The sequence below is a fragment of the Perissodus microlepis genome, chromosome 1 (genome assembly GCF_051167445.1).
Source record: "Perissodus microlepis isolate ML-2025 ecotype Zambia chromosome 1, ASM5116744v1, whole genome shotgun sequence".
NCBI classification, from domain to species: Eukaryota; Metazoa; Chordata; class Actinopteri; order Cichliformes; family Cichlidae; genus Perissodus; species Perissodus microlepis.
The window spans coordinates 14928505-14950304 of record NC_140461.1 but is presented as its reverse complement, the minus strand read 5'-3'; the positions used below and the strand labels follow the sequence as shown (position 1 = coordinate 14950304).

General features: G+C 42.9%; 1 protein-coding gene across 2 annotated transcripts in view; it reads left to right on the top strand.

The window, feature by feature from the left end:
* The window catches only part of galnt2 (UDP-N-acetyl-alpha-D-galactosamine:polypeptide N-acetylgalactosaminyltransferase 2), a 77331-nt gene that overhangs the window by 36189 nt on the left and 19342 nt on the right, over positions 1-21800 (top strand). Inside the window, exons 2-7 of one of the 2 annotated variants that reach the window (XM_084931405.1) lie at positions 9930-10017; positions 16443-16596; positions 20566-20664; positions 20753-20820; positions 20916-20981; positions 21126-21247. In XM_084931405.1, the coding sequence (XP_084787531.1) occupies positions 9930-10017; positions 16443-16596; positions 20566-20664; positions 20753-20820; positions 20916-20981; positions 21126-21247 (597 nt within the window). Of the gene's footprint in view, positions 1-9929; positions 10018-10046; positions 10716-16442; positions 16597-20565; positions 20665-20752; positions 20821-20915; positions 20982-21125; positions 21248-21800 lie in introns of those variants that run through there. The other variant, XM_084931413.1, reaches the window with a different exon arrangement.

The window sequence follows — 21800 nt, the reverse complement described above, 5'->3', positions numbered from 1 at the left end:
AGGAGGTGGAGCTGGAGGTAGCAGATTTGTGCCCAGGGTGGTCAGTATTAGAAAGGAGTTTATCAGAGGGACAGCTTGGACATGTGCAGAGGAGGGATAGTTGGAAACAGTGGACAAAGGATGTTGGATATAAATGCCGAGCTGGAGGAAAATAGGATGATGTAGTGACGGAGGACATGCCGGGGGTTGTGTGACAGAAAAGGCCACATCAGTATCCAGGTGGATTCACCTGGATACTGGAAATTTGTGTGTTTCACACTGTGCTCAGTCAGCTCGGTTCATCAGCTGCTGCCAGTCCAGGTTTACACCCCCGTCCCCTACTAAACACGCACACACACATTTTGGTCCCAGTATGTTATTGCATAAATAGGAGAGACATCATTAGATGATGACTGACAGCTGTGGCAGCCAATCTCTCCTGGCACTGCCCCCTGAACCCTCAGCTTCACCCCCTGCACTGCAGCTGAGCCAAAATCAGACCCTGCTACCACAATCTTACTGAGAAAAGGGACACCGCATGCTTACGCCGTAGCCAGCTCAGTAACAAGGCAGGCTCACCATCAAGCATTTCCTGTTTATCATCTATTGTGCTGTAAATGGGACAGTAATTTATAAAATAAACAGCATGCTGTGATAAATCAAGCTTAAAATTAACGACCGAAAGCATACATTTATCAGGACAGTGTTTACTTGCTTGTTACTTTAAGACAGAAGTTGGGTCATTTTCTCATAGACATACAATCACGCTTCTTTCTGGAAGCAGAGTAGTTGCCCCCTGCTGGTCACGAGCAAGAATGCATGTTTAAAGCTTCACTTAAAAGCTGGCTTTGCTTTTCAGACCCTGAATTGCGATGGCCATCTTTTATATACTGAAATTTGTTCTCACCCTTCTGAGAAGTATCATCTACTGGAGTACCCACAGAGTGTAACCATGAAATTACACATATAATGTAACGGTGTCTCTGAGACTTTCGCGAAACATTTGGGAGTTCATGTCCAGTTCAAGTCTGGCGACGTATTAACATTTTATGCAGCTGATTCTTCCAGAAGTGTTCTTGTCTCATATGTGGTCCGGTTCAGTTATACTCTATACTTAAGGCCACAGTGCATGGATGCTAACCTCGTCTAAACTCAGTAAGTTAGAAGCAGCTTGTAGGAGATCTAACTTGAGTTGCACGAGAGGAGGAAATATGATTCACAGGGTGATGTGAGGTACTTGTTTAAAAAGATGAAATTTCCATGTGCTGTGATGTGAGATGGGCAGAGACTGTTGTGACTTGTGCGAATCTTCTGTTTTTTTATGTTTATCTAACTAGACAGCCTGCATTTTATTTAAACTAATGGAAAAGTAAAGACACACTTTAAAAACCAGCTCAGAGACACTGAGGGAAACTAGTTTGATTCCCTCTGGGACAGGCAGAGCTGCATGATATCTAGATTTTGCTTTGAGCCCCTTAAAGTGATATTTCTTCCACTCCTCAGGGAGGTTAAAGGTCAGGCTCAGCTGCTGAGTGCCCTGCCTGGAGCTGATTAGGATCAGCATCCTGCTTAAGGACACTTCGGCAAGACAGATGCAGCCTGTCACAGTCGTCCAGTTGAAGGACGTTTTGTTTAATCAGGAACAGCACATGCTGCTGTAAGCCATGCTCAAACTATCACACATGGTCATGAGCTCCAGATAACGGCCGAATGACTAAGATTGCAGATAGAAACAGCCACAATGAATTTTCTTAGTAGGGAAGCTGGTAAGGTTGGGTGATATGTGAGCATTTTCTAAATGGCCAAGTCCAACTGATAACAATTACCATGCGTTTACAGTTCAAGGTGTGCATGGGCAACTGGATTTAAAATTTACCTGTTTACAGATTTAAATTATCAAGGCGGCAAACCTCCATCCATCCATTCACCCATCCAATTAACAGCTGGTCCATTTCAATCAACCCCAAAAGACAACCAGTGTTGGACTCCATAATTGTCCAGTGAACCAACCTTAGTAGCTTACAGCCTCCATACAAACTGAGTGAGGAGCTTGAGCATCATCAGGGAGCTTGGAGTACACCTCCTGCTCGTTTGTGTCAAAAGCATCCAGTTCAGGTGGTGAAGCAGTCCAATCAAGACAAAACCTGGGAGCCTTACCTTGGAGACTTTTTGGTCACGCCCAACTGGAGACCTTGCAGATCACAACTCGTTGGAGGGACTTCTATTTCAAAGGAGGAATAAAAGTGAACATATAAAGATTGACTAAATGTTTACCCCACAAATGGAGCTAAAGTTGTTTCAATAATGGCAACTAAACCTGGGTGTGACATGCAAATTCTGTGTCAGAATTCATCTGTTGAGAACTGAGAACACAGAAATAACGCGTGGGTGCATGGGGTTATCGAGTTCATAGTCGCGTGCAGCTGTGGCCATAGATCCCAACTGTAGCCAGAGTCATGAACTCTTCAGATAACTTCACAAGAAGTGATTTCTGTAAATATGTATTTGGATATATCGGCCATTCATGTGTCTCACCGCAGCGAGAGTACTGTGTGTGCGCGCGTGTGTGTGTGTTGTTGACCTCTTGGCTGCTTTCCGAGTTAATCTATCCGTGGATGTGATCAGATTACTGTGGATTATACTGACTGAGGTTCCACCAAGACTGCATGACACACTCACATACACACTCGCAGACTTTCAGATGAGCGCACGATAACCAAACTGACACAGTAATGCATGTAAGCTCTGAGAACCCCACATAGTAAATATGAGCTGACACTTGTTAAGACACACATGCACAGTTGGCCTGATCTGACGGAGGCTTAAAGTCCATCCCAGTATTAGAAAAGCAGGTGTGATGGCTCTGGTGTGCACAGGTAGATGCTTCAGTCTGCAGGTAACAAAACGTTTATAAAGTCATATTGTTTCTTGAAGTTGGTGTCTGGCTATATTTTGATGTTAAAATGTGAGAGGACTACATGTTTGAGTTGATTGACACCCTGTGGTTATTTAGAAGCAGCGCTCTCGATTCCCTTCACACCAAAGAAAAGAAACTGCTGTTTTCGAACATGATATTGGTTTTGACAGTCTCAGTGTGTGTTCATTATATTGCCGACTTCAGTGCTTTGACATACAGCGTGTTCTCGTCACGTTGTGAAATGCTGCTCACATCCCGCCAGGTGTCATTTCCTCGCCGCCCCATCCAGCTGCCTGTCTCTCTGTGTTAAAGCCTGACATAAAAAATAAAGAAAAAAACCCACACACACTGACTTTTCTCAATCAATATGTTTTCCATATTGCTCAGTGTGTGGTAAGATGCTTAATCCTGCTCTTTATAAACCACCAGCAAAGTACAGAGATAAACGCACGCTGTTTGGTGGCTTAAAGCAAAAAGAACAAACCAATCACCGCAAAAGAAAAACAGAAAAACCAAACAAAAATGGGTTAAACCTCTTAGACGCTTAAAGACATGTTAGCAGCAGCTTTGTGAAGAACAACAAAGTACAGTATGACAAGCAGAAGGTGTTTTAAACATAAATGTAACATTATCCCGTCTCAGGAGACAGGAGTGTCGTGGATAGATATAGAGCTGGACACAAGCTGGCTTTACACCATGACTCATTCCTTTGTGTGTGTGTGTTTGCTTGTGTGTATAAAGTCCCTCTTTTGACTCTGTGTCATGACCATCTGTCCGATGGCAGAATAAGCAAACGGCTGCCCAAGTGACGCGATGCAAAACAGAAAAATGAAGTGAGAGACACACACAAAGAAAGTGAAAGACAGACAGGAAGAGAGCTGCTCACAGGCCGGGACCAAAGAGCGAGAAATGAAAAATAGAAATCCACTTATAAGGTTTGTTGTTATCTTCTCATGAGCTAGATGACAAGATTAATATCTTTCTCACATCCGTCCAGTAAATGTGTATCTACAGCCAGGGCTCACTTAGTTTGGATTAACAACTGGAAAATTGATCCCGGCCAAGAAAGGGTCTGGCTCTTGAAGCCACTTGAACATTGTTTTAAAATTCTAGTGGAGATCATCTGAGCTTTTGAGGAAATGAGGAAGATTCTGCACACAAACAATATTTCCATTTGATGAAACATTGCAGCCATGACAGAGTATGATCTGTAATCATAGCCTGCATATAAAAATTGGATGTAGCCACTGTGATGTCACCTTGGATGTCAGATTTGGATTCTTAATGTTGGTATTATTTATTGTTGATTAGCAATAGACTCTACTAATAAAATAATAGAATTTCACTCATCAAAACTGAAGCACAGAAGTCTTGGACTGGTTCGTCCCCCGCTGCAGGCTGTCTTATTTGTCCGATACTTGTATGAAAAAGGAGATGCCAACAGGACAAACGTAGTCGACAGGTCCTGTTCAGTGACTGCAGGTAGCAGAGGTGAGGCCAAGGAGACAGTTACCGGACCAGCTGCCTGTGTCAGCACATCTCTCAAAGCAGCACCTAATTTTAGGCCTGGCCTGGCGTTTATATAGCACTTTTCCTGATCTTATTGACCCCTCGAACTGCTACAAGCTGACAGACTACAAGCCACATTTACCCACAGACTCACATAGCACTTCATCTGATTAAAATCCACGGCCAGTTTATACAGATCAGCCATAACATTTTAACCACCTGCCAAATGTTGTGTTGGTCCACCTTTTCCTCCCAAACACCTCTGACCCAATGACGCATGAATTCCACTAGACCCCTGAAGGTGTGCTTTGGTATCTGCCACCAAGATGTCACCAACCGATTCTGTAAGCTCATCAGTTGTTAGGTGGGAGCTCCATGGATCGGAATTGTTTGTCTAACACATCCCACAGATGCTCGATTGGATTGAAATCTAGAGGATTTGAAGCCCAGGTCAGCACCTCAAACTTATTACTGTGCTCCTCAAATCATTCCTGAAACATTTTTTCTTTGTGGCAGGTCGCATTATCCTGCTGAAAGAGGCCACAGCCATGAGGGAGTACTCTTTCTATCTAAGGATGTGCATGCATCGCAGCACTGCTTAGGTGGTACATGTCAAACTAATATCCACATGGATGGCAGGACACTGCCCAAGGCATTACGCTGCCTCCGCCTGCTTGCCTTCTACTCATAGTGCATCCGGATGCCAGCTTCTCCCCAGATAAACAACGCAGATGGTCATCCACGTGATCTAAAAGAAAACGTGATTCATCAGACTAGGCCGTCTTTTTCCATCACTCTGTTGTCCAGTTCTGATGTTCACATGGCCCTTATTGGCACCTTCATGGGGCACCCTAACTGGCCTGCAGCTTTGCAGTCCCACATGGAACAAACTATGATGCACGGTTTATTCTGACACTTTTAATCAGAATATGCATTAACCTGTTTGGCTGTTTAAGCTACAGTAGCTCATCTGTTGGATCGGACTACGTGGGTCAGCCTTGTGCATCAATCACGTGCATCAATGAGCCTTGGCTGCTCATGACCAGGTTCACCACTGTTCACCTTCCTTGGACCACTTTTGTTAGATACTAACCATAAAGACCAGGAATACTCCACAAGAGCCACAGTTTTGGAGATGCTCTGACCCAGTCGTCTAGCCAGCACAGTTTGACCCTTGTCAGACTCGCTCGAATGGATGGTGAGAGCAATCCAGTGAAGGCACAGAATGGTTCTAGCCAGGGTTCACATGAGGAGTCTTCATGCTGTGAAGCGTCAGTGTTAAACATTGTAGTGAGCCTTAACAAAATCCAAATGTGTTGCTGGGGCAGAAAAGAAAATCACCCCTGTACAGTTGTTATGAAGGGGAAATTAGCTTTTGGAGCCTGCCTCGTGAAGCTATTAGAGGAACTGGAGTTCTTAGCACTTTGTGTTGCTTTATTTTTTAGCCCCAGAGGTTGCAGCTTAGTTTGATGCTGTGGAAAAATCATTGAGATTCAATTAACAGAACAAACCACATGAACCCGACATCAAGGGGTTAACAGTTGCTCAACATCGTGCCTTTCTCTGTTTCCAAAAGCCCACAGTGCATCACTGAGGTTGATTTTATTTCTCTTTAAGTGGACATCATTCTAATCAGTCATTTTTTTGTGCTTTGAGGAGAGCCAAAGATGGGCTGAGGCCACTTTCACTAAGAGGTTTTCAAGCCGTTCATATGATGTGAGCTATAAAAATAGCTCGTCAACATCTGCTCCCTACTTACTCGTTTAAATCATGTCTCAATCAGCGATTTGTCATATTTATAGTAACCATTTGTTGATAAATCACACGCCTGGCTCCTTACAGCACTGCATTGTTCTCATTATCTCCTAACGTTTTCTATCTCGGTGTGATCTGTGATGGAGAGTACTTCCCATAAGTCACAGAGAAGTTTACACGGGAAGCACGTAGCTCAAATGTACCAGGGATTTATTTTCCCCCAACTTTATCTCCAATTACCTTTTCTCTGGTTGACTCCTCTTTCATCTTCCAGCTATTATTTTAAGAGTATTTCTTGCCTTTTTGCTCACCTCCATCTCCAACTGTCTTCTTTGTTTAAAAAAAAAAAAAAAAAGACAAACGAATCCTTTTGGGGACAAAGAAAGAGAGAGCGAGATTGAGTTTGTTCAGACCTGCTGTTGTGAGATGGCTAAAGAGGTTGCAGGGTCACAGATTTGGAGCGAGAAGATATCCGTGTGGAACAAGGAACCGCCTTCATTATTCAAATAAGCCAAGCTACACTCCTGATAGATCAGGGATGTCGGACTCCTTTTACATCGTAGGCCACATACAGCCCACCTCGACCGTAAGTGGGCCAGACCGGCGAAACTTCCTGTTGTGTCAGTGTTAAGACATTTACACAGTGAATCGCTGAAAAAAGAAGAGATGTAACTAAAAACAGTTGGCCTCGTTGTGGAGTCTGTCCCTGTGTGGGTTCAATCTCGGTACCCTCTTCCCCTCTTTAGGTCAAAAAACATGCATTTTAGGTTAACTGGCACTTCTAAATCATTAAATTGAATGGTTGTCTCTCTCTCTCTCTCTGTAAGCCCTATCCAGGGTGTTCACCCCATGACAGCTGTGATAGGCTCCGGCCCCTATGACCCAGAGTTGGATAAGCAGAAGAAAATAGATCTCCTCAGTTTTAGTTTTTCTCACTTTCCTCAGGTTTGTCAGCACAGCAGCCAGTCGGGGGCTTTGGTGTATATGTTGTATGTGACTAAGATCTTTTGTAATACCCCGCTACCCCACAGTATAGTGTTAAAAAAGACTAACATAGAAACTCATAAAACCTAAAGCTATATTTCCAGACACTAAAAGCTAAACTGAAGCAAGCGAATTGAGTTAAATTGAACTGAAACAAAAAACTTGAGATGAATTAAAAATGGAAACTAATGAGGAAAAAAATTGGAACTAATCACTCTAACAGACTGAGTATTATCAGCACCTGTACTTTTCCTGCTGTAGCAAAGAAACGTGTAAAAATGTCTCTAGTGCACGACATAGTGTTTAATGGTGTACTGTACAATGGCCTTCTGCTTTACTGATGCAATTAAATATCAGTAGAATCTACGGGGTGTAGGTCACTTTACCTCCACAAATTGTAAAGGCCAGGAGAAGTGTTTACTAAAAATGAGGACTTCATTTAGAAGTTTTTTTCTTTTCTTTTTTTTCAATTCATGATATATAAAGTCCTCTGGTAAGGTTTATATCAGCTGTGTTAGGTTAGATCCCCTGGTTATCCAGTGTCTTTGTGCACTGGCCTAGGTCTGCTTTGCACATTTGATGTTGTGCACGATGCTGCTGCACATAAGCACAGATGCTTTAGATGGAGGCCTTTTCACAGCAGCGTTTCAGCATGTAACTGCTTCTGTAGTGGGTCTGCGCGGTGGACTGGGAGGCATCCAGACGTATAAAGAAACAGATGACAGTTTCCTGGTGGGGGTGGGCGTGCTGGGAGAGAGTGAAGATGTGACAGATGCGATCAAATTTGTCTTGACAGAGACAAAGAGACACCTTGGCTGATATGAATAATTGTCTTATAATCACGTTAAAGTGTTTGGTCGTACTTGAAAGACTTGTGCAAACATGAGTATGATCAGCGACTGCAAAGAATACAGATCATCAAAACTAATGAGAATTCAAGAAGGGGGGGGTGTGTTCCTTTATAACAAGTATAATCTTAATTTGATCTCTTCTCAATCACTTATTATAATGAAAGGTGGCTTATTATTTGCTCATAATGCAGCCAGCATTTGAAGAGTTGATTGTAAAATGTCTGCAAGTTGTTTCCTTTTCAGAAAACTGCTTCACCAGGAAGAAGTCTTGCACCAATTTGTTGCTTTATTTTACCAGAAAATCAGCCCCCATGTTTTATTCTTACTCCTCAGAACCTGTCAGACCGTGTTTGCACAGGAAGTACACTGCCGGCTTTAGTCTTTATCCTACGCCGAACATTACTCTCTAACTGTGCGCACACTCATCTGTCCTGAGCACTTATAGAAATTGATTTTATGTAGGATTTTTTTTTATATATAGTTGTTGCAGGTAGTGGACGGTCTAATCTTATTGCAGTCACTGAGAAAAGGTTGTGGTTTCAGAACAGACTGAGACTCTGTCCACAGCAGATGATTTAAAAATCTGGCATACAGTTAAATGATGGGCAACAGTCACAGAAAACAACAGCAGTTGTTTTTGCTAACATTAATGCATAAAAAGCTGTGAAAATCCCTATTAGCCCTTCTGTCAGAGGTAGAAATTAACAGCTGAGTACGGTCTGCGGTGGTTTGTGACATCACGTCGTTATTGCCTGTCCTGAAGGCATAAAGAAAACAGATCAATAACACATTTTGGAGAGGCTGAAGGTGAAATGCGGGATACAGAGCAAATAAGAAAGCTGAATAAGAGTATTTCTGAAGTCAAGGGCAGCAGCCTGGACCCAGAGTGAATGCTGCTAATTGTGTTCCCTGCCAGCGTATCGATCCGGTGGGTTTTAATTGTAACTTATGTGGACAAGAGGATGGATGGGTGGCTCGGTCATCTGTCCATTTGTACAAATGGTGTGGGCAAGACGATGACGGTGTTTCTCAGAAGGGCTCAGAAAATGACCTTACAGGGATAAAATGAATGAGTGAAATTATGGAATCATAAACAGAAGAGGATGAAAGGAACAGCCAAATTAGTGAGTGAAATAACGAACGAGTCGACCTCTGAATCGCTGCCAGCATTGATTTTAAATGGCTAACGGAGAGAAACTGACAGGCTGTGGATGAGCACGGGAGTGTGCGTATTTTAACTGATGATGAAACCCTTCTAAAGCACACGTTGACTGGATAATTTATTGATTTTTAAGTGCTTTGACCGTTCAACATCTTTGACCAGTAGAGCCGTGTTTGCTGGACATCCTGTTATCTAAATAGTGAATTTGATTTCATGAGGTTTCACTGAAAAAAGGAGTGCTCAAACTGGAGGTGCTTTTCAGGCTCCAGAAAAGTCTAAACGCTCGGTTTCAAACTGCTCTGTTTGATGTCAAAGGGAGGGAATATCCTTAATGTGCTCTCATGCGTACAGCTCTGCTCACGCAGCCACCCACCTGCTGTTTAAACCTTTTTCTGAAGGAAAGCCAATCAGATCAAAGTTGGCTTATAAAGATAGAGGAGCTAAAATGTCCATCAAGGTCCAGTATAAGATAAATGGGGATCATTTACGAGCTGGGACTCACGCAGAGCTACTCAAGCGGTGTCCAAGACTTGAACTAGTGAAGCTAAAATGAGCTCTTTCCATTCTGCATGTTACGTTGCATTGTGATGTCCCATTTTGTCTTTCCTTGCACATTTCTCTGTGTAATCTTCACAGCGCTTCCAAATACAAACAAATCAGATGTTCATACACTCAACTCACTTCTGTTTGCCTTGCTTCAGGTTTGTTTGCTGTTTGTACCCAAGCTCACAGTGTGAGAACTGTGACTAACCGCCTTTCTCAATGTTTTCAGGATGACTGGGTGTCCAGGGACTTGTCCGGTAGGACCAAAGGTCACAACTCCGACGACAAAGCCCACGGCCCGGAGACACTGCCACCAGGTAGGAAACTTCCCCACAAATCATATATCACAACCTCTCTGGCCCAGTTACACGGCTAAATGGGGACATTCAGAGAGCAAACCTCTGAGGTGCTACAACTTCAATAGAGTCAATGCAACAGGCTGAGAAACATCTGTTTTTATTCCAGATGCTGTTTCTCCTTGTTAAAACCACACACCATATATCAGTTTTCGATGTAGCCACTGTGGCCTCAGCTATTGGGGGGTGGAGTCCTGCTTTCAGTATATTGTTGTTTTTGTTTTTTAAACCACACATCACAGGAGGAGGAGTGGATCTGACTGTAAAAACTGTGGATGCTCACTCTTATACAGTAGTGACTTGTAAATTAGTGGAGCCAAAAGCAAGCTGTGGCTTACTGTCTGTATTTAATTAAAATGAGGCCATAATTAAAAAAAAACATCATACATAATTAAGGTTTGATACGAGCAATTGAGATGACATACTTGTTAATAAAGTGTTTGCAAGGGTAATAAATCATGCAAGAAGTAGACTTCTTATCTTTGCAAGCACACATTGTTAGAAAAAAAAATCACATTTACTTGTCAGGCTTGGCAGCTTTTTCTATCTTTTATATACAGTTTATTGCTCACAATGCATCTTGACAGCCATTGGTTGTGTTGTCCTAATAACGCTTAATTTGTCCTGTGCAGACAAGGGAATGGGGCTTCAGAGCTCTGGTAAGCTGTCTTCTTCTTAACTTCTTAAACTTGTAGCTAACGTAGTAGTACATTTGCAGTAGTGCTCCCGAGACCTGCTGTCCTGTAAAAGTAGTGTAGTAGTTCCCTTTAACTGGCAGGAACGATTCATGTCTGAGGCACACGTGTGTTAAATTTATCTTTTATTCTTGATCCTTCAGGATCTGTGGAGTTCACTTTCTCATTGCTTGCAGTTGTGACTGAACTCTAGGAAAAGGCACGACACAAATGCATACCAGCTGCAGAGCATGTGCACTGCAGTCACTGTAAACCACATTCATGTATCCAGAGAGTATTCCGCATCATGTTCCCACAACCGAAACCATTTCCTTTTTCAAAACGCGGTAACACAGCAGCATAGTTTGTTTTATTACCAGTAGAACATGAACATCCTTAACCTTATTGTGTTTGAATAACCACAGCGAGGGAACCCAATGAAATACGCACATCTGTATGATTCCGACTTAAAAACAGGTTGGAGCCGATTGCCTGTCCAAAATAATTCAGGCAGCCAATTTCGATCTTCCCACAAACCAACTATGCGTCTCCACCCAAACTCTGAGAGACATTGTTTCAGTGTCCAGCAGCCAAGAGGAGAGCAGGAGGAGAATCTGATTTCTCATTCAGCACCCGTCGTCAGGCTGACTCAAAGCAGCAGAAGCAGCCAACGCCCCTCCTTCACAGGCCCGTGACCTGCGAACGCTGAACACACTCTCTCTTATCTGATCCAGCAATGCTATCCAATTTGAATGTTGAAGTGAGGGCATTTCAATTTGAGGGTGACTTTACACTCAGCAATGACAGCGTATCACAACATCACCCAGAGCACACAAGGACACTTAAGAAGAGGAGAAAGAAAACAGAAGGAAAGTGTTGAGAAAGCAAGAGAACAAGGAGATGGAGCCTAAGAGATACGTGGAAGAGTAAAAGATTTACTAATAAAAACAGAGTAAATGAGTAAGTCTTTGGGTTCGTCAAAGATGGGTGCTGGTTATGTTTTGTTTTCTAGCTAATCCTACTCAGACAGTCATTATAAAGTAAAAAGGTGAGGCGATACCTCAGATCTTCATTTTAAAAAAATTAAAGCATAAACGTACTGACTAAACTGTGTCACTCTATGTTAGAAATGTTTCATTGTTGCACTGACGCCTTGTTATTTTTCATGGTTGTTTTTAAGCGTTTTGTTATCGTTTTACCGTTTGAGCATGCCAAAAATATGTTTTATTCAAACAAGGGGAAAAAATGACTAAGATGGGGAGGGAGCAACAGCATGCTCCTTCCATTCAACACATCCAAATCCTCTGAAACAAGAAGAAAAAATCTTTTTCAGAGAAGTCCAAACAAGCCTGCACTGGCCCTCTTCCAGATCCGAATCCTTTACAAAGTGAAGAAAAAACTCCTCAAAGCTCTCAGTATGTGTTATTCTTTCTAGTGAACGTTTGGCATCATTTGTCTTGTCTGGTACTAAACATTTATTTGCGCTCGCCGGCTACTTCGTCAGTACCAGGCTGATCCCTCTTTGCCTTCAGAACTCCCTTAATTCATCATAGCTTCGATTCGCCAAAGTGCTGGGAAATATTTCTGTATTCAAGTCTGCCACCAACAACCATCCCACATTCAGACTCACAGTGGGGTATATAATTATTTGATCCCCTGCTGAATTTGTAAGTTTGCTCACTTCCAGAGAAATGAGCAATCTATAATTTTTTTTTAATTGAAACAGATTAAAAAAACAAAATACCAGGAAAAAAAAACGCATTACACAAGTTAAAGTATTTAAACTCCTACAACCAGAATTCTGGCTCTTATAGATTAAGTACACCTGTCTACAAAATCAGTTTCTTTCAGTCCAACTTCTCCACCACCATGTGTGAGACTAAAGAGCTGTCAGATGATGTCGAGGGACAGGACTGTAGACGTGAATGAGGCTGGAACAGGCTACAACGTCATCAGTGAGAAGGTGACACCTGTTTGTGTGATTAGCCAAGATATGTGATGTGGGGTGGGGGTTCAATTCTTTGTGAGCAAGCTTACAAATTCAGCAGGGGATCAAATAATTATTTCCCCAATCACCTTGACCATGTCAACATGCCTAAATTCATTGAACTGCAGCCATGTGATTTGCTGATTAGGTGGGCCTAATAAAGTGGCTGCTGAGTGTAGTTATTTAAAATGATGCTTTTATAGATTTTTGGCTACAACTTTAGCTGACGCCACTTTGTTTACTTTTTATATTTATGTTCTTGTGGATGCAAAGGAGTCGAAGCGGCTCAGAGTCCAGTGGAATTTCTTTCTGAACAAATTTTCTCACGCGTCACCTCGACCTCTTCCCAAAACGTTTTAGTCTTTGTGCCAGTGAAACAACAGAGTTGTTTCAGTCTGTGTGTTTAGCGCATATTTCTGTTATTATAGTGATTTAACTTGTCACAAGCTTTAGCCAACTGTGGTGTGTTAATCTCAGTCCCTGCAAGTGGAGCGATCCAATTCTCTGCTGCGATTTTAGTTTCTAAATCTGCTGAAAACGCGTTATAAAAATTCAGATTTGACGCCCTTCCATTTATCTACTTCTTTCTAGCTATTTGCTGAATAAGACGCAGACAGTGGCAGTGTTGGTCAGAGTATTCATTTATTTATAGATGAAGTGCCGTAGTGAATCGAGGTCTTGATAAATGACTCTGTGTGGGCGCATTTTCAGCAGTCGCAGTCCTATGAATCTACGGAGTGTTTTGTAGCACATGGGGAAGCAGTCTTTTCCCTACTTAAGCCTAAAATAGTAATGCAGCTTCAGTAACGCCAAATTCAATAACTTGGGAATCTTTTAGCTTTTGCATATTAACATCCTTCTCAGTGACTAAGTGGCAGGTTCGTGAATGCATCACTTGGTGCACGGGAGCAGCGGCACAGATTGGTGCTGCAGTCTGGAGTTCAGGCAGTGGGATCAGGATGCTATGGAAGCCCGTTTCCGCCACTAAAAAAAAAAAAAAGGATCCATAACTCAAAATTTCGAGTTATTTTCTCGAAATTCCGAGTTGTTTTCTCGAAATTTCGACATATTAACTCGAAATTTCGATTTATTAACTCAAAATTTTGAGAAAAGTAACTCGAAATTTCGAGTTTGCGCTGCCAATCAGTAAACTACGTGAATAACGTCATTTCCTTGTTACCCGGAAGCTGAAGCCCTCAGCTACAAATGCTACAGCTAAGCTACCGGTATTACATCCAGTCGTGAATGCACAGATTGCTGAGTGTTTTCAGCCTGGCTTCACAAATGATGAAATCCCTGTGTTATTAGCTGAATCACATGGTGTTACTATCAGCAAACGTACTCGCGAAAGCGCCAATTTGTTGGGATCCGTTTTTGAGAGCGCGTTCCTCTGCGCCATATGCTTCCGGGTAACAAGAAAGCGACCTCATTCACATATATTTTTGATTGGCAGAGCTAACTCGAAATTTTGAGAAAAGTAACTCGAAATTTTGAGTTACTTTTCTCGAAATTTCGAGTTAATAAGTCGAAATTTCGAGTTAATAAGTCGAAATTTCGAGAAAATAACTCGAAATTTCGAGTTATGGATACTAGCTTTTTTGTTTTTATTTAGTGGCGGAAACGGGCTTCCATAGGATGCATCTCAATTGAAACGCATCCATTAAATACACATCGAGCACTGGTGCCCTCTGAGCTGTCTGCTAGGCAGTGAGGGCTCATGGTTCAGCACAGACTGGGGAATGACACTGAAATTGAATCCTTTTTGGCAGTTAGCATCACTTGGAAACGCGACGAGGGATTTCTACAAAATGCGGCAACAAACAAAAACAACAACCAGTCAGCCGCTGTGGGCTGAAACAGTTCAGCGACCGAGAGTCGGAGTGAGAGTGAAAGCTGTTCAAACAGCTATAATTTCAGCCAGCGGATCGCATCTTTGGCCAGTACTGCATGACAGAGACTGAGGCTGAGCGCACATGGATGTACCTGCCGAAGAGGCCTCGCGGTATCGCGAACACAGCAGAAAAACGGGGCAAACCCGGAGAGAGCGGAGCGTTAATCCGCTGAAGGAAGCGGAGTAATCAACCCCGGGTTTAACATTCATTTCACCACATCGCTTACTCGCTGCCACTAAACACAGATATCAGCAAGGACATCACACACTCTGACGCACGCGTCTCCGAGGCACCGTTACACAGTCGCGAGCGGATCATCGTCGCGAGCTTCGGCTAATTGACACGCGAACCACGTTCACGTGCTGCCACAGGAGACGCGCGCAGACGCACACGCGCTCTCCAATTTCTCTGCCATCCACGCGCTCATCTATGCTGGGGGAGATGGCGTAATCTCTCACTGCCACATGCTCGAGTCGTTAGCGTGGCAGCTGCACCCAGCTAATTAGTTGCGTTATTATTGGTGTGTGTCTGCGTCTCAATAGTCGGAGATAAACTGTGAAATTAAACGTGACGGCTTTCTCTGTTTATTCTGCAGTGTTTCAGTATTTTGGTCAAACAGACACGACACAAAACACTAAAAAAATATTTTCATTTATACTGAGCTCATAAATCATGTTTCTAAACTGCAACAAGTTAACAAGTGCTCCCCCCCCCCACCTCCTGACTGTCTGCGGTGCATATTAAATGTTCTTTTGTGTTTCCTGGCTTTACCAAAGTAGTCTCGCCCTGTCGGCTGAGTTGTCTCCCGCGTATTTTCGCATACAGGCGGCATAAATTTCATGTCAGCTTTCCTCAGTGCCATGTCGCTGCCTCGTCAAGCAGCAGCTTGAAGCAGCCAGGTTTCCTCGCTGTCAGTCGTGAAGGATTCTTGCATCAGCCAGGCTGCCTCCTACATTTCATATTCCCACTGATCTGTAATCCCATTCATTCGTCAGACGCATTCGCAGCCTTTGTTGAAGGTTTTAATATCGCGTTTGGTGGTGGCTTTTATTTTTGGATGTGCTGTATTTATTTAACGTGATTTCCCAGAAATTCACATGAGAAAATATTTCGTATTAAAACCTAGGTTCACCAGTTTTTTACCACCAGTGTTTTTAATATTTTTGGAGTGCATTTGAATATTTAATATACCATTTTTGTGGGTTTATAGCATCATATTATAGATGGTGCTTTTACAAAAAGATCTGAGGTTAGAATCAGAAAGCAAACCTGATTTAAATTTACCCAGTTTTACCTTTTGAAGGTTGTCTTCTCACACACACACCTGCGCTCCTTTTAGAGTTGCTATATTTAGGTTGCACCCTGGCAATACAAACATCAACTTCTCTTTCAAAATGACCCAAATGTCCTGTGAAGAATCGCTGCTTGTGATGAGAGCTGTGTCTCTGGCTATGACCGAGAGATCAAAGAGTAGTTTTCAGCTGAAGTAGGAGCGTGGACAGTCACAGTGGCTTTTGCGCCAGACTGTCAACACAAAGTTCTGCTGTAATGTCCCGAGGCACATGGAGGGAAAACATTTGAGAGAAACAATCTGACCTGTGCTGCATGCTGCTTTTTGGCCACATCAAACCCAAAATCAAGTCACTGCTGGCGCACAAAAAGGTGACCTTGAAGGAAATGGCACCTTCAAATAAATGAGCCTGGTCAAGTGGTCACAGAACTGACTGGGAAGCAGTGTGTGCCTCGCATCTACTGTGGATATCTCTGGTTGGAGATGTGCCTAATGTATGTGTGTGTGTGTGTGTGTGTGTGTGTGTGTGTGTGTCCATCCAGGTAAGGTGCGCTGGCAGGATTTTGACCAGGATCTGTATGTTGGAGCCACGGTGGTCCGGCCAGGTCAAGACCCCTACGCCAGAAATAAGTTCAACCAGGTGGAAAGCGACAAACTCCGAATGGACAGAGCTGTACCAGACACGAGACATGATCAGTACGTACCTATGTCACTGCACACACACACAGCTAATATGTGAAACACAATGACATCCCTCTTAACTTCTGCTTTTTCATGGGTGATCGAAAGGGGTTTTTTTTGCGAATACATGCTGTCTTATCACATTCGTTGATTTGACTAATTGATCCCAGACTGAATAAGATCTCTCAGGAACTCTCGCTATTGTGGTTACAGTGGAAACCAGGAAGTAGCAGTGGAGCAGACACTGTCTGCCTTAGTGCTAAAATAAACCCACAGGCTGTAAAAGCTGCGTATTGTTCTGCTTGTTGTAACGGACAAAACAAAATCATAAAATGACTTCGTTTGGATTCTTTTATTAGAAGAATATTAGGTTTTAGTCAGCTTGGATCTCAACAGGCCTTTTTGGCAGTGAAAAGTCCATTAGTGTTGTATAAGTCTGGTTACATGTCCTAACTTCTGGTACTACCCTTTTGTTAATAAAGACCAAATCGCTGGATTGTGTGAAAAAATGTCAGCAGAAAGGCCTTACACCTAAAGAACAGGCACCGCTGAAGTGTTGAAACCCTAAAGAGCACGTTTTTACTTTTTCTAATACAGCAGCAGAAAAAGGGATTTATATATGTAGCATCCAACCCTGTTTCCAAAATATTTGGAACACCATTTCCTGGACTTGTAGAGACTTCTTTATCTTGGATATATCTCACATGGACTAAGCAATACTAACAAATAACTTCTTAAGAAGCAAGCATAAAAAAAGTCATGGTGAAAGTTTAAGTCCTCTATATTTGGTATGATATAGGGTTTAAATGATTAATACAAACATTCCATATCACGTGTTTAAACTAAGATATTTATTAATGTATATTCTCATTCAATTTGATCCCTTTAAAAACATTTCAGTGAAGTTGTGACAGGGTGCAGCGTCATCTTGTCTTTAAACACCACTGTAAGCATGTAAGAACTGAGGAACAAAATTAAATGTGTTCCCAGCCTTTTTTGGTTTCGTATGGTTTTTAAATTTCATGACGCACCAAATGCTTTGAGCGAGTGAAAAACCGAGACTACGGGCTTTATCACGTGAACACTTACAGTGGAGCTGTGCCGCTGCAGTACGCGCAGGTTGTGGTTTACCATGGTCTTGCTGAAACGAGCAAGTCAGCCCAGAAAATAATTTAATCTCCATGACCGCAGACGTTGCTCCAAAACAAGTCCTTTTTTTTCATATCCTACAGAAAATAGCCTCCAGTTTTCCTCTCTGCCTCAGTTGCTCCTAAAAGAACTCCGATCGCTGTTTTATTTCTTTGCAAAGGGAGAGTTTAAAGTTGTTTTTATTAATGCAGAGAGAAACTGTATTCAGTGATGCTGATTCTTGCTCGAGTCCCTGAGGCCGTGTAGATATTTCCACTACAGAATTGCTTGTTTTCATCCAGTGCTCCCTGAAGCAATGAAGGTCATAGGCATGACAAGTACCAAGCTTTTATTTTGCTCCATAGATAATTGCAATCTACCGTGCATAAGTTCTTCAAATTCTCTGTGGTTTTATTTTTCATAATCTTATAGAATTCTAAACACCCCTCCATACTTTGCTTGTGAAATACCTTGAAATATGTTGATATTAGACTTTTTTGATGTTGTCAAAGGAGCTTGCAAAGAAAAGCGTCTGGACTTCTTTAAGTTTACTTGAAGACGTTTCACCTCTCATCCGAGAAGCTTCTTCAGTTCTAAGGTCAAATGGTGGAGAGTCCCAGATATAAACCTAGTGGGAGTATCCCCCCACAGAGGGACAAAAGGACCCCCTGATGATCTTCTAATCGCCTGAGCCAAGGTGTGAAACTGGGTGTGGGTCCCAATCAGCCAGAGTTTCGGGTGTGTTCATTGTGAAACCTGGCCCCACCTTATCATGCGAATTCCTGAGGTCAGATGGCCCAGGATGTGAGTGGGCGTTAAGGCGTCTGGGAAGGGATCTCAAAACTGGATTATAGATGGCAGAGAGTTGGTGTCGTAAACCCCCGCCTCTGTTCAAAGATGGTCGCTCACAGTGGACATAGATGGCTTCTTTCACTCCTCTTTCAAACCATCTGTCCTCTCTGTCCAAAATGTGAACATTGGCATCCTCGAAAGAGTGTCCTTTATCCTTAAGATGCAGATGGACTGCTGAGTCTTGTCCTGTGGAGGTGGCTCTTCTGTGTTGTGCCATGCGCTTGTGAAGTGGCTGTTTGGTCTCTCCAATGTAGAGGTCTGGGCATTCCTCGCTGCACTGTACAGCATACACCACATTGTTAAGTCTGTGTTTTGGCGTTTTGTCTTTCGGGTGAACCAGTTTTTGTCTGAGCGTGTTGCTGGGCCAAACAGCCACTTCACAAGCGCATGGCACAACACAGAAGAGCCACCTCCACAGGACAAGACTCAGCAGTCCATCTGCATCTTAAGGATAAAGGACACTCTTTCGAGGATGCCAATGTTCACATTTTGGACAGAGAGGACAGATGGTTTGAAAGAGGAGTGAAAGAAGCCATCTATGTCCACTGTGAGCGACCATCTTTGAACAGAGGCGGTGGTTTACGACACCAACTCTCTGCCATCTATAATCCAGTTTTGAGATCCCTTCCCAGACGCCTTAACGCCCACTCACATCCTGGGCCATCTGACCTCAGGAATTCGCATGATAAGGTGGGGCCAGGTTTCACAATGAACACACCCGAAACTCTGGCTGATTGGGACCCACACCCAGTTTCACACCTTGGCTCAGGCGATTAGAGGATCATCAGGGGGTCCTTTTGTCCCTCTGTGGGGGGATACTCCCACTAGGTTTATATCTGGGACTCTCCACCATTTGACCTTAGAACTGAAGAAGCTTCTCGGATGAGAGGTGAAACGTCTTCAAGTAAACTTAAAGAAGTCCAGACGCTTTTCTTTGCAAGCTCCTTTGACTACGATGACCTGGATGACTGAGAACCTTCACAGACTTTTTTGATGTTATTTATATAAAAAAGAAGAGGATTCCAAACATGTTACTGACCTACTCCATAATAGTCTAAATGATTAGTCCAGCTGCCGTAGTTAAAGTAGTCACCTGGCCTTACTTATATGTTGGTCAAAAGTAGACAGTTGGAGCCATTAGCCTACTAAAAAGAGCAAGGATGTGTCTCCTATTGATCTGGTATCGATGTCTTTGTAATTTGTGAGCGTGCTGCAGCAATCATTGTGAAACATTTCCAGGAGGAAAAAATAGCCCAGTTGTTTTTGTTTCAGCCCAAGCACCTAGTTGTTTTCAACGCAGGATCAAAATGACTTGAATCTCTGATGCTTTTTTCCCCAGTAGAAATGAACAGGAATACAGCAACTAAGCAAGTGTGACAGCCAATACTAATGGCACACCTTCACATGTGATCTTGTAAAACATATCTGTTCTGAGTTTTTACCTCAAGGTTTGACAGAGTGGCTGTAGTTAAGTGACAGATGGAATAGAAAGTTTTCTCCATGCTTCTTCATGCCCTTATCGGCTCCCTCCTCCTCCTCCTCCTCCTTCTCCTCTCTGTCTTGTCACTCTCCTCTCATGTAGTGCCCTATCACTCATGTTCCTTACTTTAAATTCAGTGCAGGATTTGTCTTTTTGGGCATGCTCGCACACACACATACACGCATACACAGGCACACCCGTCATCTCATGGGATTTTTGCCTCACGGTATGATAAACCCAGTGTCAATCCCAGCCGCAGCAGAGCATTACTCCATGAGAGTGTGTGTCATTGCATCCTCTGTGTGTGTGTCAGTGTCACTATGTGCGCCATCGTATTTATTGTGTTCAGAATCGCTTTACTGACCAGTTCCAGCTCACAGCTTGGCTCACACATTCGGTGACGTGATTGTTTGTGTGTGTGGGCGTGTTTGTCTACACATGTAAGCATTCATACTTTAACCATTTTTTTTCTTTTTTTCCCTAATTTTTATGTCTTTGGGGGGTTTTGTCTTGTTTTTGTGCAGTTGCAGACATAAGCAGTGGAAGTCAGACCTGCCGGCCTCGAGCGTTGTCATCACCTTCCACAATGAGGCTCGCTCTGCTCTGCTGCGGACTGTGGTCAGGTAGGCGTGTATACTGAGCCTTGTGTACTTTTCTTTTCAATTTCTGAGGCAGATGTGCTGTATTTTTATATGATCTCACTCTGTTTAGTGTCCTGAAGAAAAGTCCACCTCACTTTGTCAAAGAGATCATTCTGGTTGATGACTACAGTGATAATCGTGAGTTGTGTGAACACACGCAAACAAAGCTAGCATCATCAGCGTGAAAATACAAATAAACATCACTGCTCTGTGTGTGTCTGTATGTGTTCCAGCTGAGGATGGAGCGCTGCTGGGGAAGATTGAGAAAGTACGCGTGTTGAGAAATGACCGCAGAGAAGGTACTTCAGAAGAAAAAGGTTTTATCATAACTTTTATGCCCGAAAGAAATCTCAGTGCTGCTGCACACCATGTGGGATGAAAGTGTTCAGTCTGGCAGCAGGACTGTTGTTTTTAATCACACTTCTTTTTATAACTTCCCTCAGGCTTGATGCGATCAAGAGTTCGTGGTGCAGATGCTGCCACAGCACCAGTCCTCACCTTCCTGGACTCTCACTGTGAATGTAATGACCACTGGCTAGAGCCGCTGCTTGAAAGAGTGGCTGAGGTACGCGCACACACAGCGTACAACTTTGTATCTTAACATCATTATAATACATTTGAGCACATATCCCAGTGAACAAACAAGTGAAAAACAATAGTTAAGATACAAATTAGATGGGGGGGGGGGGGGGTTTCCTCTTAAAGACTGGCATTGAATTTTCGGTTTTATCCGTCAGGGCACGCTCTGAAGAAGATCTCGCCAGACAGTGAAATTGTTGCACTTTGGCCATCTTTCTTCTAATACGACAGCTTGAAATGAAAAGTGCCCTTTTAACTGAGTTATGTTTGCATATAGCCTTGTTTTTGATTCTAATTGGTTTAAAATCTGAAGCAAAATAATAAAAAAAAATAAGCTACTTTCAACTAATCCCTTATTCTAAAGGGGTCACCATGATGTGTTGCTCTACAAGTTTGTACGCCTTGCCGACACAACCCAAAAGGGATTTGCTTCTCCTCCCGGGAAAGATACAAACTTTGTATCTTTTGCTTGTTGGGAGAATGTGTAAGCCACTACACTGTGGAGCCATTCCAAAGCAAAAGTGTGATATAAACAACTC